Genomic DNA, 17,421 nt, shown 5'->3' on the forward strand with positions numbered 1-17,421 from the left:
ACAGGAGAAACAGGCCTCTGTTTCCTATTCATAGTCCTTCCTGAGATCTAACTTCCATCCCTCTAGTTGCAGCCACAATCTCTTTCCTCCTGTTGCCTTTGGTGGGGTAGTCTGGAGCTGGAGTTGGGAAAGATGATGAGTGACCCACTCCTCACAGTGAGGGTTCCTCACAAGGAGAGGACGGCACTTCCGCAGTCCCCCAAATGGGAAGGGAGGTATGGGGTCCAGAGGTGATAATGCGTTTGAGGATCAGATCTCCCAGAACAGACACAATTTCAGATATCCTGGGTGGTAATGAGGACAACCTGGGTTCAAGTGCCATTTCTGCCATAGAAGAAGCGCCTCAAAAAGACCCCAAGAAACATCCCAGACCCCTTGCAACCACTTTGCTTCCCACCATTCAGGTCTCCAGACCTTAGTCCCACCCCCAGGAACCCTGGCTGATGAGGCTCGGCAGGCAGTCCCATAAAGCCTGGGAGAACAATGCCACATTTCCAGGGGTCACTAGCTTTAGCGCACAGGGAGAGGGTGGATAACCCAGCTGGGGCACTGCATCCATAGCAGGGCCCTGGGGTCCAGAAACCCTCCCCAGTTACCAATGAAGACAGGCCATGCTCCGCCCAAAGGCCTCAGACTCTGGCCCAGGGCCCACCTGGAGCCAGAATCAGTGGGAGAGATTCAGGCCAGACCCCAGAAGGCACCCCCTACTATACAGAAGGAAAGCGTGAAGGGGTGTGCGCAGGTTGCCAAGTCCAGCTTGGGGACCCCTTAGGTCCCTGAAGCCCCCTCCCTGCCCCGCCTGCAGCTCTGCCTGCCTCCCTTCTCCACTGGCGCTCAGCAGATCAATGCTGCCTTTGCTGACAGCTGAGAATCGAATTCGCCTTCCCGCCCCCTCTCCTGCCCCTCCCGCTCGGCTGCTCCGTCCCCCGAGATTTTCCCGGAGGAACGGGAAGAGTTTGCTGCGGAAGCGCTTCACCCGGGGCAGGGCCTGCGGAGGAGGCGGCTGGTAGCCCAAGCTTTTGGCAGGGGAAGAGGGAATGAGGATGGGGAACCCCAAATCACCGCTCTGTGCTGGCCCGCGAGGGCGAATGAGAACGAAAGGGCCGCCCCTACATAGCAAGCTGGAGAGAGGAGGCCAGGCATCAAGAACTTCCCAGCTGGAGAGGGAGCGCGGTGGTGGAAACTCTCCTTGTTTCTGGGTGGGATTCTTTGGGCGTCTGGGAAGGGGGGTTGTCCAGCCCGAACGCGAGCTCAGAGCTCACCTCCCAGCACCTCTGTGCCCTGCACCTGGTTCCCTGACTTGGGGCCAAGTCAACGGAGCTTTACAGACTGAACCTGCATCAGAGGAGGCTCTTCTTTGGAGCTGGGTGACCTGCCTGGGGGCTCTGCCCTATCATGAAGAAGGGAAGTTCAGTGGGGGCGGGTGGGAGGAAAAACGGACACACCTGAGGCCCACTGTGCTACACACTCTGACACAAGTCGGCACCGGCACACTTTCCACACCCCGCACAACGCGTAAAGGGCACAACCCGAGGGGACACACCTCATCGCTTCCACTGCCAACACCCAGAGGGCGGAACCCGCAGACCCTTCTTCATACCCATCCACAGGGGACCCACAACACACACCTTCCCTGACTCAGTTCCACCACCTGGCAGACCCACACCCACCCACCCTGCACACATAGCAGACACTTCTGCATCCACTCGCACCCAAACTCCACGGGACGCGTGTCCCATCCGCGATCGCGGCAACAGCTCCACGCTCCACTATCCACTACTACACACGAGGCATTCCAACCCGGCCTTCGGGTCCACACAGCCCCTGGCGGCAGTGCACGCCCCTTGCCCACGGCCAACCTCACGGCCCCGTGAGCTGTCCCCGGGCCCGCCGCCACGCGGTCGGGTCAGGACACCTACTGGGCGGCTCGCGCGGCCGGTGCGCCCTGGCCCACCGCCTTCGCCGAGCGTCCCCTCCCTCCGCCCCGCTCGCTGGCTCGCTCACTCCCTCCCGATTTGGGAAGGCAACCGCGGGGCGGGCGGGGGCGGGCGGGGGAGGGGCGGGGCGGGGAGGGTGACATGTGAGCAGCGCGCCAGGGCAGGTGGAAAGGCGAGCGGCATGGAGCTCGTAATAAGAGAGTTGGAGTCGGAAAGAGCCGCCCCAGTCGCCGGGGAAGCGGGCGGTCAGAGCGGGCTCCGGCGGCCCCAAGGCTCCGAGCGCCCGCCCCCTGCCCCGGCGCGGCCCCTGCCGGGACCCTAGCCCCTGCCGCCTGTGCCCACCCCGGGCCGCCCTGCCGGCCTCGGGTCCGAGCCATGTGCCGCTGAGCGCCCCGCGCGCGCCCCCGCCCTGGACTGTCCCCGGGCCCCGGCCCCCCCGCCAGGAGCCGCCCATGGCCGAGGCCCCCCCGCGCCGCCTCGGCCTGGCCCCCCCGCCCGCAGACGCCCCCCACGCCGAGCTGGTGGCTCTTACGGCGGTACAAAGCGAGCAGGGCGAGGCGGGCGGGGGCGGCTCCCCGCGCCGCCTGGGCCTCCTGGGAAGCCCCCTGCCGCCGGGTGCGCCCCTCCCGGGGCCGGGCTCCGGCTCGGGCTCCGCCTGCGGCCAGCGCTCCTCGGTCGCACACAAGCGATACCGCCGCCTGCAGAACTGGGTCTACAACGTGCTGGAACGACCCCGAGGCTGGGCCTTCGTCTACCACGTCTTCATGTGAGTTTGCGACCCCGCACCCCTTGCCATGCCCAGCGCTCCCGCTCCGCGCGGCGCCTGCCGATCCCCTGGGTCGGCCGCCTGGCCCTGGCTCCGCCTCCTGGCCCCTATCCCCAAGGCCGACCCTCATCTTCCTCCTGACCCAGGCCTGAGTTCCGTGACTGATCCTCCAAAGCCTGACCCTCTCCCGCAATCTCCAAACCTTGACCCTTACTTTAACTCGCTTTTGACCTCTCCCACCTCAACTGCTTATTTCCATCCTGACCTCCAACCCCTGCTCCTCTGTCCCAGGTGCTCCCCACATCCGGCTTCTTGTCCCCCATCCACTCTGCAATCTGGAGTTACTACATTGGGGCTCCCCTTTCCTCGTCCTCGCCTCTGTCTCTCTGTGTCTGGGATACAAAGGGGGCCCGTTGGCCTGCACTTTCTGTCACCTTTTCCCCAGCTCTGTCACTCCATTGGGCTCCCACCTGGGATCCCCTTGGAGATGACCCTTTCTAGGGAAGGTCTCCACCCCAGCCCAGGGCAGGCTCCCAGCTGTAGGTATTGGAGGTCCCGGGGAGCCCCCTGAGCCCTGACACTCATGTGTGCTGACTTATCTGATGTTCACTCAGTCTCCCTCAGCCCTCAACTTCCCAGCAGCAGCAGCAGCAGCAGCAGCAGCAGGCCGCCTGGCCTGCCCGGCTCGCTGGCCGCTGCACCAGGCCTGGCTCTGGGCACCTCAGGGGAAAAAAGAAAGAGGAGAGGGGTAGGTTTGGAAAAACTGACGCTGTGGGCTCCCCCATCTCTCCCCCTCACCAGGCTCCTACAACTTGCAAAAACACTGACCCCTCTTGGATGTAAAGAGTGAATTTTGGCAGCTCAGAGCTCAGTCTTGGGGGAAGGCCGGGCCCAGCCTGGAACATGAGAGGCCCCTCCGATATCAGTTGAAGGGCCAGGCCTGCCTCTGGGACTCTCTCGGATAGAGACCTCCCGTTCCTGGAAATGTGCTCTTGTTAATCCCTTTTTGCTGCCCCCAGAGAAGGTCCCTTTGGTCTTGGGGTCTCCTGAGTAATCATTTTGCCTGTCCACCTGACTGTCTGGCGGTTCTTCTGCCTGCTTGGCTGTCCCCCGGCCAGACTGAGTTTCCACCTGTAGGTGAACTGGCCTGTTCATTCATCTCTCCACCCAATTGTCCAACAGTCCTTTTCCTTGTCTGTTGACCTGTCCAGTTATCTGTGTGCTTGTCTGTCCATCATCTATTCACCCACCCACCTAATTGTCTCACTCTTCTACTTGTCTGTTTCCATCATCTTTTGGTTTGTCTTCCTTCCTGTCCCTCTTGCCTGTCTCTGCCCTGTCCTAACTGGGCTCACAGAATTTCAGAGGTGAAGGGGAGAGAAATGCCGGCAAAGGAGCCCCCTGTCCGCAGGGAGGGTAGAGGAAGCTTACCCTCAGCCAGCAAGTACCTAGGGTGGCAGCCTTGGCTTTGTGCAGCAGAGACCCTGGCAGAGTCAAGATTGCTGAGGACATGCTGTTAGACTTGGGGTCAGGGACAATGGTTAGGAGTAGCCTGACTCCCACTGCCCACTGAGAGGCCTGGGATTAACATTTTTGCTGCCGAGAGAGCTGTTGGAGTGATGGTGATTCTGTGCTGGGGTACAAGGGATGGTGGGGTTGGAGCTGAGGGGCAGGGACTGCTAATAAGAGTGGCTGCCTTTTTGCCCACATTGCAGCCTGGGGTGCCCAAGGAAGGCAAGATACTCCATAGGGAGTGGCTTCACCCTCCATGGGCTCTTCTTGGGAGGTGACTTTTTCATGCCATGGCTGAGCCTGGGGAAGCCAATAGGCCTCTGAGCTGGGGGTCCTTAGTGTTCAGACCTAGTCTCTCAGCCCTCACAAGGATCACAGAAGGTGAAGGATCTGCCTCGTGTTCCCTAACCAGTGACTGTCTTCACCTCCTCTGGAAGGGCCTCGCCTTCCTCTCTAGGAGCTAAATCTGCTGGTACCTTTGCCCCACATCCTGCCTCACTGGATGCCAGGAATGGCCTGGCCCAGGGCACGCTTGTTCTAAGCACTTGTCCCCAGGAGCCCAGGGCTGAGGCATCTCTCAGGAGCTCTGGGGCAGGAAATGTACTGGGGTCTCAGGGAACTGGTCATCCACTAGGGATCAGAGGAGGCTCAGGAGGCCCTCTTCTTGCATGCTCTGTGATCTTGGGTTGATCACTGGGCCTCTCTGAGCTCCAGATCTATACGCCATTAAAACCGGTAAAAACCCCAAGCCTGTGGCCTCCCTCTTGGATGAGGTAATGAGTGGGAAAGAGCTTGGTGAAATGCAAGAGCCTGTTGGAGCATGAGGGCTGGATGTTATCATTGGGGCTGGGCGAGGGGGCCACACGGGAGGCATCTCCTGTTCTTCAAGAGCTCCAGATGTGGGATTTCTCAGCCACTCAGGGCAGGGTCTTGGGTGAGCCAGGAAGTGCTTCCTGCTGTTGGACTTTTAGCCCTACCAGGAACTTTTGGTCAAATCCTCCCTCCTTCCTCAGTGACCCTCAGAGGCAGCCCAAGTGAGAGGAGTCCAGTGTGCACAGTTAGCTGACCCCCTTCCCAGAGCCCAGCAGAAAAGCCTGGAAGAGAAGGCTCAGGAAGGAGAGAATTGCGGTGAGCTGGGTCCATTCACCCCAGGAGACTCCTCCCTCACACCTGCCAGCCAGGTCCCTCTGGGCCCCATGCAGAACCCGCACCTTTTCTGGCACCGAGGTGTGGGAGCTTGCCCAGAGGAAGAGCCCCAGTTCCACCTCTCCTGCCAACAGCTGTGGCCTCTGGGAAGAGGGAACCGCTGACTCCTGTCTTCTTACTGAGCCCGAGAATGAGGGATCGCTGGCCCCTCTCCGAGCTCTCCGTCTTCTCATTAGGCCCTTGGTGCTGTCACAAAGCCCTTACCTCCTCCCTGCATCCTGGGTCCTGATTTAAGCTCTCAGCCCTTCACAGGTCTTGCTGTCTGAATTATAACAAATAGCACGTCATTGCCCCTCATGCTTTTTGAGCCTTTGGAAGAATGCTCAGCTCACTGCACCCTGTCAGAGGCCACCCCGGCTTCCCTCTAGGAGTCAGAAGGCTGGAAGGGGCCGGGACAGAGCAGAACCCCATCTGCCTCCATCTTCCTTGAGCCCCTGTGAGCGGCTGCTGCTCCCAACTCCCAGCGGTCCAGCAGACTTGCTTTCTGTGAAGGTTTACGCTCTGTAAACATCCTCCGTCAGCCTTGTCCCTGGGGTCAGAAGCTGTGGGAATAGGGAGGAGAGAAGGTGGCGGCTGCTCCTGGGCCCTCAGATTCCCACCCCCACCCCCACCCAGATTCCCCAACCATCTGAAGAGAAATGGCACCAGGACTGGAAATAATCCCAGCAAAGCGTACCCGCAACCCTCAGGTGTCCCTGCCATGTGGATCCTCCTAGTTGATGGTCCCATTTTGCTTATTAGAAAACTGAGGCTCTGGAGACCCAAGTCACATAGTAAATCAGTGGCAGACACAGGACCAGACCTGAAGACTCCTGACTCCCTGTCCAGGACCTACCCCTGCTTCCTGTGGCCGTCTGGGTTGGGTCTTGGAGTTTGAACTGCCATTTCTGATGACGTGAGGCGCGCACCACGCTAAGTGCTTTCTGTAAACCGCTCTCCAGTGTCCTTCAACAAGGGCTGAGGCAGGTGCCGTTATCCTCCTCATTTGCTGGTGAGGGAACAGGCTCAGGAGGGGTTACTCGGTGAGCATGGAGGGGCCGCAGCCCAGAACTGGGTCTCACTTGGAGCTGTCTTTCTCCTGTACCTCAGCTTCGGCAGTACCCCACCCCAGGCTCCTCCTGTGTCATTTGTCTCTCCATCCCCAACACACAGGCAGCAGGAGGCGGGCAGTGGCAGGATTTTGTGGAATTGAGTGGAAACTGTTCAGCCTCACCCATGCAATCGTACTTTTGCTGTGCATGGCTTTGCACACATGCATATTCCTACCACACACCCATCTGTCTGTCTCATACATGTACTCACTGCAACTTGGACACACATGTCCGTGAATGTCACAAAGGCACAGGCAGCATACATCCAACAAAAAGAAATCTAATGCACAGCTGCTCCCACCTTTTCACTGACTTCACAGACACACACCTGGGCCCGTGGTCCCAACCTAGACCTCTAGGACAGAGCAGAGCTGGCCCCATTCCTTGAGCGTGTTACTTTCACCTGTCCACACTGCGGGGCTGCCCTTATGGGTCTGTGTGTTTGTACATCCCTTAGACAGCAGCCTCAGACCATGTGGGAGCAGAGTGGCTGACTTCTTAGAACTTTGCTGGCCTTTGCTCCTCCTGAAGGGCTCTCTGAGATCCTGTCTAGCCCTGCGGTGGACTGGTGGGTACACCATGGCACAGAAAGGGGCAGATTCTTGGTTAAGGTCATACCTGGTGGCTCAGCGGTAGAACTGGGGCAGGACCCAGGCCTTCGGCCTCTCAGATCAGGACTTTAGATAATATTTTTCCTCACCCCAACTGATAGGGAAGACTAATGCTCCAAGAACTTGGCCTTGTGATGGGAAAAGTCTTGTCGTGTGACCCAAATGTTTCATGCTGCTATTTTTCAGTCCCTGTCCTTTTGTTTGGTCTTCATAAGAAAGGGTGAGTGGAGAGACTGTCCTGCCAGCCCTCTAGTCCTCTCCCTGCCCTTGCAACCTTTTGCCCCCTCCTTCCTGAGTTCTACTTTGGGGGTCACTGGAGCAGGTTAGACCTTTCCTTGTCAGTCACCTCACTCTAAATCCATAGCACATTCATTCTTTGCACTGGGAAGTAGCCCCACTGAATGTCTGACTTCAATCCCTATTGCTGCAGAAGCCTCTGTTCTCAGAATGTTGGAGCCAGGAGTGTTTTAAGAGATGATTATTCTTGGGCTGATGGCAGCACTTTGAGTGGGTGATTTATTTAAGGTTCTCTGAGCCAGTCAAGGGAGCTGAAACCGCCTGGGACCAAGGAGAGAAGAAGGTTCTGCAGGTCCCTGAGGCCCTGCTCCTTTCCCAGACCTGAGAGGGAGGCCGTGCAGGGAGCATCCCTGACTGGAAGTTTTCTCACCCCACTTCCTCCCAGGTCACGGGCACCGATGTGGGTCTTTGGCCCTCTTGTGGGCTAGGGGAGCCCAGCAGGGAGTTCTGCGGATCTGACCTCAGGGCAGCCCCTCGTTATGCCCCCTTGTGTAGGAGTTGTGGGGCTGGAGTGGAGGAAAGGGAGGGGCTTGTCATTTCTGCAGAGACTGTCCCACAAGGGGTTAAGAGCATGGGGTCTCAGTCAGACAGATTTGGGTTCATTTCTGGTTCTACCCTTAGCAGTTATGTGTCCTTGGGCAAGTTACTTAACCTCTCTGAGCTTTGGTTTTCTCATCTGAAACATGGGAATAATAATAGCTACCTCTAGGCCTGTCAGGGCTAAAGGAGTCCCAGCGCCTGACACTGGGCTGGGCACACATGTTTGCAGTATCGCTGTTGTTTTAGTATCACTCCAATTGTCACTCCCTCCCCAGGGAGAGGTCTGACTGGTGCCCTTGGCTCAGCACCGTGAGGGGAGTGTGTCTGGGTGTGCGGGAGAGAGTAGGAGTTGTGTTTGCCTGGGTTGTGGGGTGAGCGGCTCTTCGCGGGGAGCCTGAGGACACATCTTTTGGACTCTGGGGAGCCTCCATCAGGTGCCACGCCCGTGCTGAGCCTCTACTTTCCTTCTCTCACTTAACCCTCACAGTCATTCTATAGGCGGGCACAATTATTATTACCTGCATTTCACACTTGAGGAAAGAGGCCGGTGAAGGGTCCTCGCTCAATTGCCCAAGGTCACCCAGTGAGTAGTGGCACCAGGACTCCAACCTTGGTCCCTAGGACCTTACTGATTTGTTCCTTCCTTCACCTGACAAATACAATTAGAGGGCATCCGCTGTGTGCCAGGCCTGGGGAGAGAGAGGGAGGCGGACCATGTGTGGGCCCTGCCGGGGGTGGGCCTAGTGAGGAGGCTGCTGAGCCTGCCCGGACTGCCAGCCTCTCCTGCCTTCTCTCCTGGGGACTCACGGAGAGGTCTGGTGTAGGCGTGCGTGTGTGGATGTTTGCATGGGTAGGAGGGTGTATGTGAGAGTGTCACTGTGAGGCTGAGGTATGGGCTTCTTGTCAAAACACACAGCTAGCCTCGCCTCAGGGAAGTGCTTGGGGACAGCCAGGGACCCCTGGGAGAAGAAGGTGACCCCGCACTCTCTTCCCAGCATGTCATCCTGGGGAAAGGGGACAGGGGATCCCTAAGGAGATTTAGAGGTCTCAGACCCAATGCTTACTGAAAAGGTAACCACCCCTCCTCTACCCCACCCCCCCAGCTTCACTGTCCATCTCTGTAAAATGGGGCTAAACAGGGAAGTAGACACTCAGGGCTGCCTAGCACAGGGACTCTGAATGAATGGGAGATGTTTGCTCAGAACGCTGAGTTTTGCAGGGTTGGGGGTAAGGAGTTCTTCATTCAGCACCTTCTCCCTGGGTTCCTCAGAGGACTGGGAAACACTTAGAAGGGCATTCAGAGGGCTCTCTGCCCCCCGCCCCTGGCTCTAAGGGTCCGGGGAGAGGTTGCTTGTCAGACCCCTGGGGCCCCCTGAAAGTCCCTCCCCAGGACTCCAGGCTTTCTGGGCAACTCTGTCCCTAGGGCAGGATCTATGTGCCCTGGGGCTTGGCACCTGGGGGGTGAGGAAGGAGGGGCAGCCCCAGGCAGCACACTAATTGGGCTGGGAATCTGTGGGCAGAGCCTGAGGGACGGAGGGAGGCAAAGGCAGCAGGGAGCTCAGCGATTTCTTCTCTCTTCCCTCTCTCCTAAAGATTTGGGCAACAGTGGGTGGAGTGGGGTCTCTGGGGCCAACCCCAATCCCTGCAGGAAAATCTGGAGCATTTTCTTCTGAGACTCCTTAGACATCTAGGCCAAGCTGGTAGGACAGGAGAAAGCTTGCTGGAAATAAATGGACCATCGTTCCCACAGAAGCCAAAGGGATGAAGTTCAGAGAGCAGGAGGGACTGCCCAATAACCAGGAGATAGAGTGAGGTTCCCTGGGGTAGTCTTTACAAAACTTGGGGACCTATGTCTAGATGGACTGGATGAGATTTACTCTGATAATTGCCCATATTGAGCAAGTGACATCCTTCCCTTACAAAATAGGAAGGATGGAGAGTAGATAGAGCCTGGAAGGGAAGGTATCAGATCAGGTACGCCTGGCTTTTGGGGTGGGTGGGCATAGGCTGCCTCTCTGCCACCTTTCCTTCCCTGTCACTCCTCCCTGGGAGCGACAGCCCGACCAGGTCACCGTCTTTGGGTTTATTTTTTGCTGGGCTTGGCTGTCCCCTGGGAGAGGAGGGGGTAGGGAAAAAAGGAAGGGAGAAGGAACAGCTTTGTCAGCATAATCCCAGGCGCCTCAGCTCCTGCCCTTCTTGGCCTGGCTGCCACCCTCTTCTGGAGGGACCAGTCCCTGGGCACAGTGGGGACACAGACCCCTGTGGCACCTCCTCCCTTTGGACAGCCATCAGGTCGGGAAGAGGCCTCTTCCCTTACCCTGTTTCCCTTCATCCTGCTGCAGAGCATCAGAGCCAGAAGGACCTCTGGGCTGAAGCAGGTCCATGGCTTCATTTCACAGATGGGGAAACTGAGGCCAGGAGAAGGGGGGAGCTGGTTGCCCAAGGACACAGCACACATGAATGGGGCTTCTCCACCTGCATCCTCATGCTGGAGTAGCAGAGAGCCCAGGAGAGCTGCCTCCCACTTCCGCCCCTGATCTCAGAGGGAAGGAGCAGCCCCTCTGTTCCATTCACTCACCCAGTTCTCCGACCTCTGGGGATTGGTGGCAGTCTGCTGGGAGAGACGGGAGTGTGGCTCATGGAGGCAGAAGGAGGGAGGCTCCGCCTGGGGAGGCCCTGAAGGCCCAGGGAGGGTGTCAGCCCCTCCCTCTATGCCATTTATCCTCCGTTTTTGTTAAAAAAATAAATTAGTCCTATTTTACAGAAGGGGAAATTCGGGCCCAAGGTTAACGCAGCTAGTAAGTTGTAGAGGTGGGATTCAAACCCAGAATGTGGCTCCATGGGAGCTGCCGGGAGCCTCCCAAGGCCTGAGCCTGTTGGGCTCCCAATTCTCGAACCTGCCCGTCCCTCAACTCTGGTCAATTTGCCTCTTTGCTCTTTCCATTCAATTCTGTCAGCAGCTCTGCCTGCCCTTTCTGCACCTTGAATGTTGGGGCTGCTCAGGGCTCTGTCCTGGGTCCTCCTCTCTGTGCACAGTGTCCGTGGAAGGGGGTTCTCATACGCTCCTGTGACATTGGGGTCACCTGTGATGACAGCCTCCCCCTGTGCAGTTTCCTCCTGAGCTTCCTGTGCAGAAGCCTCGCTTCTGCACCCCTTCCTCAACTCGGCATCTCCCTCCAAACCTCCCCTCCTCCCCCTGCCCCCCCAGAGACTCCCCCACCTGTGTGCCCAAGTCAGGCACACCCTCCCTCAAGTATCCTTTGCTTTATGCCTAAGAAACAACTTGTGGTGTCCCCACATGAGCTGCTGAATGCTTGTGGCGCTTTTCCTTCTGCCTTAAACTGCTACCCCTCCCACACACACCCTCATCCAGCAAACTCCTATTCATCCTTCAAATCCCAGTTTGAGCATCACCTCTTCTTGGAATCACGCACTGCTCATCCCCACACTCGTCTGCACTGGGGGCCCTTTGGAGTCCCCAGAGCTCTGCTCCCCCACCCCTGTGTGTTCTGTACTCTTCCGCGCCTCCTATGGTGAGGTCTGGGTGGTGGGGGGTGAGCACAGTGCTTGGTCCATGGCTGGTAATTAGTGAATGTTTGCTGAGCCAGGAAATGAAGGTGGCATTGAGGCCAGGTCTTAAGGATGAGAAGGGTTTTGCCAACCAGAGAGAAATCAGAGAGAGGACCCCTAGGTCGTCTGTGTGCGGGCACTGAGCTGGCAGCGCTTGCAGTTTTTGTCCTGAGCGCTAGAACAAAGACTTTGAGGTGGGACTCTTCCCTTACCCTCTCCTCCTCAGGATCTGCAGTCAGAACAGGGAAGTGTCACTGGCTGGGCAGCAGAGCTTGACTGATGCTGTCCCAGAACTCATGCTCTGAATACACTAGGCCACTTAGTTCTCCCACTACCGCTATGTGGCAGGAACAATTATTATTGTTCCCATTTCCCAGATAGGAAACTGAGGCTCAGAGGGGAATAATGTGTACCAAATGATGCAGCTTGTCTATGGTGGAGCCAGGAATTGAATGGGCTCCCAAGCCCAAGCGCCGGATGGTTCTCAGACACGTCAGCAGACCCGTGGCAGTTTTCAGTGGCCTAAGGCAAAACCGAGGGAAATAAGGACAACATAATGAGTTTTTCATAAAGCTAAATTTATTCCATTTAAAGGACTGTCTTTTACTCTGATATTATGTCTTTTGTTTTAGGAAATGGTGGGGCTGGGAAATTTTTCGAAATGTCCTTACTTGGCAAAACAAAGAGTTGATAACTTTACACAGTCCCCAAAGTGTTTTTGAAAATTTTACTGATGTGTGAAATCCTTGAGTCTAGGCATCACCCTGCCTCCTCCTACCTGAGCTCTGGGGCCAGAGTGGGAGGAGCCTGGGTGGGAATGGAAGGATTAAAGGAAGGGATTGGTCAGTCTCCATGGTCTACTCCTCCTGAGCCTTGGGGCCCGCCTCCCCAGACTGCAGTGAGGAGCAGCCCAGGCAGGGCTCTTGTCAAGATTGGGAAGGGGGTTTGTGGGGTGGGGTGGGTCAGCCAGAATCAGTAGTCACCTTCCATTAAAGGAGTACTGAACTGGGAGTCAGAACACTGGGGTTTGGTTCCCCCTTCTGCTTCCTAAAAGCTGTGTGACCCCAAGCAGGTGACTCAACCTCTCTGAGGCTCCCGCTTCTATCCATGTAGAATGACAATTATCATCTGTACCTGCTTACCTCACAGGGCTGCCTCCTGCATCAGGTGCCTCCTAAAAGTGCTATGAACAGCAGAGGGCTTGTTGTGCTTTTATTGTTCTTATGTTCCTCATCTCACCCTCACCTGCACTAGTAGGAGCCCTGAGGAAGGGATGTTTGGGGTGGGGGTGAGGGGTGGGGATGGTGGTACATAGGCCCTGTAAGAGCAAGTCGACCAGACTGGCAATGCCTTTCCTCAGGAGCCCCAGACAGGCTTGGGGACTGGGGAACCCTGCGACAACAACGCACTTTCCAGGAGCCAGGCTCCATGTTCTAACAGAGTTCTCACAGAGGAGTAAGATTCATGGTCTGATCTACGCAGGTAATGTGCCGAATGTTCTCCACATACTACTTCATTTAATCCTCGCATGAGCCCTAGGAGGCTCTGTCGTTACCCCGTTATACGGAAGGGGACACGGACGCATACAGGTTCAGCCTGTGCCCTGACACATGGCCAGTAAGTGGTGAATACCCAGCAGGATGGGCCCTTAAGCCGGAGTGTGCAAGGAGTCTGTGGTGTGAGAGCGTGGGGAGCAGGTTTGCAGGGCTGCAATGGGCAGGGTGGGGGTGTGGGTGGGGTGGAAGGCAAGAGACACTTTCCTGCTCGGTGGGCTCCAGCAGTCACCTCCCTGAGTCTCAGCTTCCCCCTGCTGCTGTGACGCCAACAATAACAAAGACAGCAATAGCAAATGCTTAGTGAGCCCTAAAAGTGCTGGAGAACTTACCACGCCTTCTCCACTTGTTCCTCTCATAACCCAGGGAGGTAGGCACTGTTGTTATGCCCGTTTTTCAGATGAGGAAGCTGAGGCACAGAGAGGTTGAGTAACATGTCTGGGTAGAGGTAGTGGGGCCTGGATTTCGATGCCAGAAGTCCCACTCCACAGGCTGTGATCTTACCCGCCAAACTCGCCCCACTGGGCCTGCCTGCTGAGAGGTTGATGGGAGAGACAACTGAGGCTTAAAGTGCAAGGTCCTGTCCTCAACCCCAATTTTGTACTGGGGACTCATTCTTTCCCTCTTGCTCTTTCTCATTTGGGGAGCCCTCACTGACAGTCCCTCCAGGCCATGCCCTATCCCAGATGCTGAGGACAGAGCCATGAATCAGACCCTCCACTGCTGTTGGTGGAAATGGGCCAGGAGGTTGGTTGGCATTTGTGTGGGCACCATGGAGTCCTGTGGGAACCCAGCACAGAAGGGCCAAACCCAGCCCCCAAATGGGCATGACTGGGAAGGCTTTCCGGAGAAAGTCATTTAAATTGAGAACTAAAAGGTAAAAAGGAGTAGTAGTCAACCATGTAAAAAGGAGGAGGGAACAGCATTCCAGGCAGAGAGACCAGGATGGGCAAGGCCAGAGATGAACTTGACCATGATATTTGCAAAGAATTGCAAGAGGTCAGAAAATTGAGAGCCTGGAGAGTGCAGGAGGTACGCAGAGAAAAGGTTGGGATGTGAGCAAGGCCAGGCTGAGAATGTCAGGCTGAAGAGCAACGACTTCCTGGAAGAGACAGAGTTCAGGAGAAGGAACTGAAGAAGGGAGTGCAGGGGCATGTTAGTGTTTTAGAAATCTCTCTCTGGGTCTGGCAAGGAGAGTGGTAGGGGGAGACTCTGGCAGGAGCTCCGGGAATGCCATCCACTTGGCCCATTCTTCTCTCTGTGTTCCCTTCATGGCCCAGCCCCCTGAGTGGCTCATCTGGAACTGCCCACTACCCTGCCAGGGGCTGGCTGGACCTGGGCTGGAGCCCTAGGACTTTGCCTATAGGGAAAGTACAGCTGCTTATGCAAAGTCTTGCCTGGGGGAAGGTGTGTGTGGCTGAGCTGAGGGAGGCTTTGGAAGCAGAGGTGGTGGGTGCAGGCCCAGAGGCTGCCTGCAAAGTGACTCTAGGGATATGGGGATCTCCAGAATAGTGGCCTTAGTACTGGCCCATGAGAACACACAGGGATCTGGCCTCGCTAATGGTGAGGTGCCCTGGAGAAAGGGGCAGAGCCTTGGTGGCTCAGCTTGCTTCAGCTCCCCTCAATAGGGTATAGAAATCACTGGTCTCGCCCAGCCCCCTCATTCTAGTGGTGGGGAAACTGAGGCCCAGACAGGGCATGGACTAAGGTTGGTGACAAAGCCCAGACTGGAACCCAGATAGCCCAAGTGTCTCAGTTGTACCCAACAACACTAAGCAACAGTAACAACCTGGTCCCCTCTGAGTGGTTTTGGGCAGTCTCTTCACAACTCTGAGCATCAACCTCTGGGTCCAAAATGCTGCTTCCTACTGGGAAGGCTATCCCCTCTCCCACCTCCTGGTTCACAAAGCACTGGAAGGCATGCCTGGCCCAGGATGGGGCTTAATTAATATTTGCTCAGTGAATTCCACTGAATTCTCATAACAACCCTGGAGGAAGATGTTATGACACTATTTTATATTGAGGATCAGAAAGTAGAAATGACTTGCCCAAGGTCATCCAGCTGAGAAGTGGCTGATATGGGGATGGAACCCAGGTGTCCATGTGCCTGTTTAGGACCCATGACCAACCCAATTTTGAGCCTCTGTTCTCAGTGAAAATCAGCTGATATCCCAAGCAAGACCCATTAGCTGGCTGGACAGAGTATGTTCATGTGTGCGCATGTGTGTGCAAAACCTGGCCAGAACTCAGGTCCCATCAACACCTGTGCCTCAGTCCTCCAGCCGTGCTGCGGCTGCTGCCCCCTGGGGAAGGGGATCTTTCCACTTGTCCTCCTGCAGCGAGTTTTTTCTCTTGGCTTGGTTGGTTGGGGAAAGGAGCTGGCCGTGGAGCCACCAAGAATGAGGTCTGGCCATCGAATGCCCTGCACATGACAGGCATGAGGTGGGCACCAGGCTGGGAGAGGGATTTGCGCTCTCCTAATCCGGGGGCTGCAGGCCTCCTCTGTCTTGGCCAGAGCCGTGGGAGAGGTTTGTCCCTGCCCCCATGGCCAGCAGCCCCAGCTCAGCTCCCTGGCACACACCCAGCTCCTCTACTTGGGGCCTTCTCCTGCCCTGTTCATGCTCCTCGCCCTCCCACGATCTGAGCAGAATTGGTATTTATGGGGGCAAATACTGGGCTGCTTGGAGCTGATGGAGATGCAGTGCTCTGCAGCACTTGGGGCTGGAAATTAGGGCAATGTCAGGGAGGTTTAGAGCCCATCTGGAGCAGAGTTAGGGGGAGGCTCTGATAGGGGTGCAGAGCTGGAGTGTTTGGGGCCAATCCTGGGCCACCCCTTCTGGGAGAAATTTGGCTACAACTCACGGAGGCAAATGTGTGGGCCATGCCCCCCCCCTTGCTGGGCGGTAAACACAGCCGTCGCTCAGGAGACAGCCCAAACATCCCGGACCCCACGGTTATTTATACCAGGACTCCCTCTCCTTCTCGGGCCTTGTCTGGGCCTCTCAGTCCACTCCTGAGCTGGCCGAGCTGAGTGGAGGACGCAGCCCCCTGTCAAGGCGAGAGGCCCCAGCAGCCAGGCTGGCTCTGAACTGGGCACTCACACTCTCCCAATGGCCCGTCCATTGGAGGCACTGGGTCCTATTGATCAGAAATGTGTTCATGGAGGCCAGGGCCTGGACAGGAGACAGGAGTCCCAGGCTTGAGCCCTGGATTTGCTGTTATTGGCTACATTACTGTGGTCCCTGGCACCCTGAAACCTCAACTTCCCCTGTGTCCAGTAGGAGGGAAGGGTCTAGATGAGAGGTTTACAAACTGCTTTAAGCTGTAGATCTGGTTCTTTAAATGAAACGTGACACAGCAGCACAGTGTATAAAACAGATCAAAGCAGGGCTGCTCTGGATGGAATCTCGGGACGGGACAGAATTCTGTCTGCTCAGCCTCATGGCCCTGCATACCACCCACTCGGGAGCTATACATGGCCCTCCTTATTCTAGAACACATTCCAGGTAACCCTGGAGTTCCCTGGCCAAGTTTCTGTGCCTATTTCCAGGCCTTGTACAGGCCTCTTTCCTGATTCATCATCCCAAGGGTCACTGTCATGTGAGTACATGTAGGCTCAAGGGCAGCTGTTTGCACCAGTGCAGATCAAGCCTGGAAGAGCAGGCTGGTGCAGCCACAGGTGAGGATGACACCAGTGTTGGGAAGAGAAGAGGGCACATCATGGACTGGGGTTGGGAGGGTAGCCGGGGCTGACCATCTCTTCCCTGCCGGATTCCAGCATGGGACTCTAAGGCATCCAGGGTTTTAAATTCAACTCTGGCCTTCCAGATGCTATGAAGTTATATGTGTCAGGAAGGATAGAACATTATTTCATTTAACAGCTTGTTAGCTTGATTTAAACTTTTAAATATTTAGACTTATAGTATATGGATCTCCATTTGTATTCTTTCCCAACCCTGCTAGTGTTTGGGGTGGGCTCGCATCAGCCCTCTCTCCACCCACCCACCTCTGAAGCAACTCCAAGCAAGATGCCCTTTCCCAGAACTCTCAGGGTTCACAAGACAGTGGGGGAATCCCAACTCACTGATGCTTGAGGCCCTAGAGACCAGGGTCTTTCTGTTCCCTTTCAGATACTGTCTGAGATCCACCAGGCCAGCCTGGGTTGATGTGGGGGAGTCAGAACTGGCCTTGCCCTTTGTGGATGGGTCCTAATGAGGTGGTGGTGAGTGGTGGACAGAATTAGAAACAGTCTCAGCGTAAGGGGGCTTGGGGTGCCCAGACAGGGCCAGGATTCTCAACCAGGCTGGGAGAGCACTTCTCTCCAAAGCAGATCAGAGA

The 17,421-nt window shown here is 56.5% G+C and overlaps 1 protein-coding gene across 2 annotated transcripts in view; it reads left to right on the forward strand.

Moving 5' to 3' along the window:
• Positions 1-2,389: 2,389 nt before the first annotated feature.
• KCNQ4 (potassium voltage-gated channel subfamily Q member 4) overlaps positions 2,390-17,421 on the forward strand; it is a 51,274-nt gene continuing 36,242 nt past the window's right edge. For both annotated transcript variants that reach the window (XM_090269209.1, XM_090269208.1), the window contains exon 1: positions 2,390-2,703. In XM_090269209.1, the coding sequence (XP_090125335.1) occupies positions 2,390-2,703 (314 nt within the window). The remainder of the gene's footprint in view (positions 2,704-17,421) is intronic.

Source organism: Furipterus horrens, unplaced genomic scaffold (assembly GCF_987537825.1).
Source record: "Furipterus horrens unplaced genomic scaffold, mFurHor1.1.pri manual_scaffold_3, whole genome shotgun sequence".
NCBI lineage: Eukaryota > Metazoa > Chordata > Mammalia > Chiroptera > Furipteridae > Furipterus > Furipterus horrens.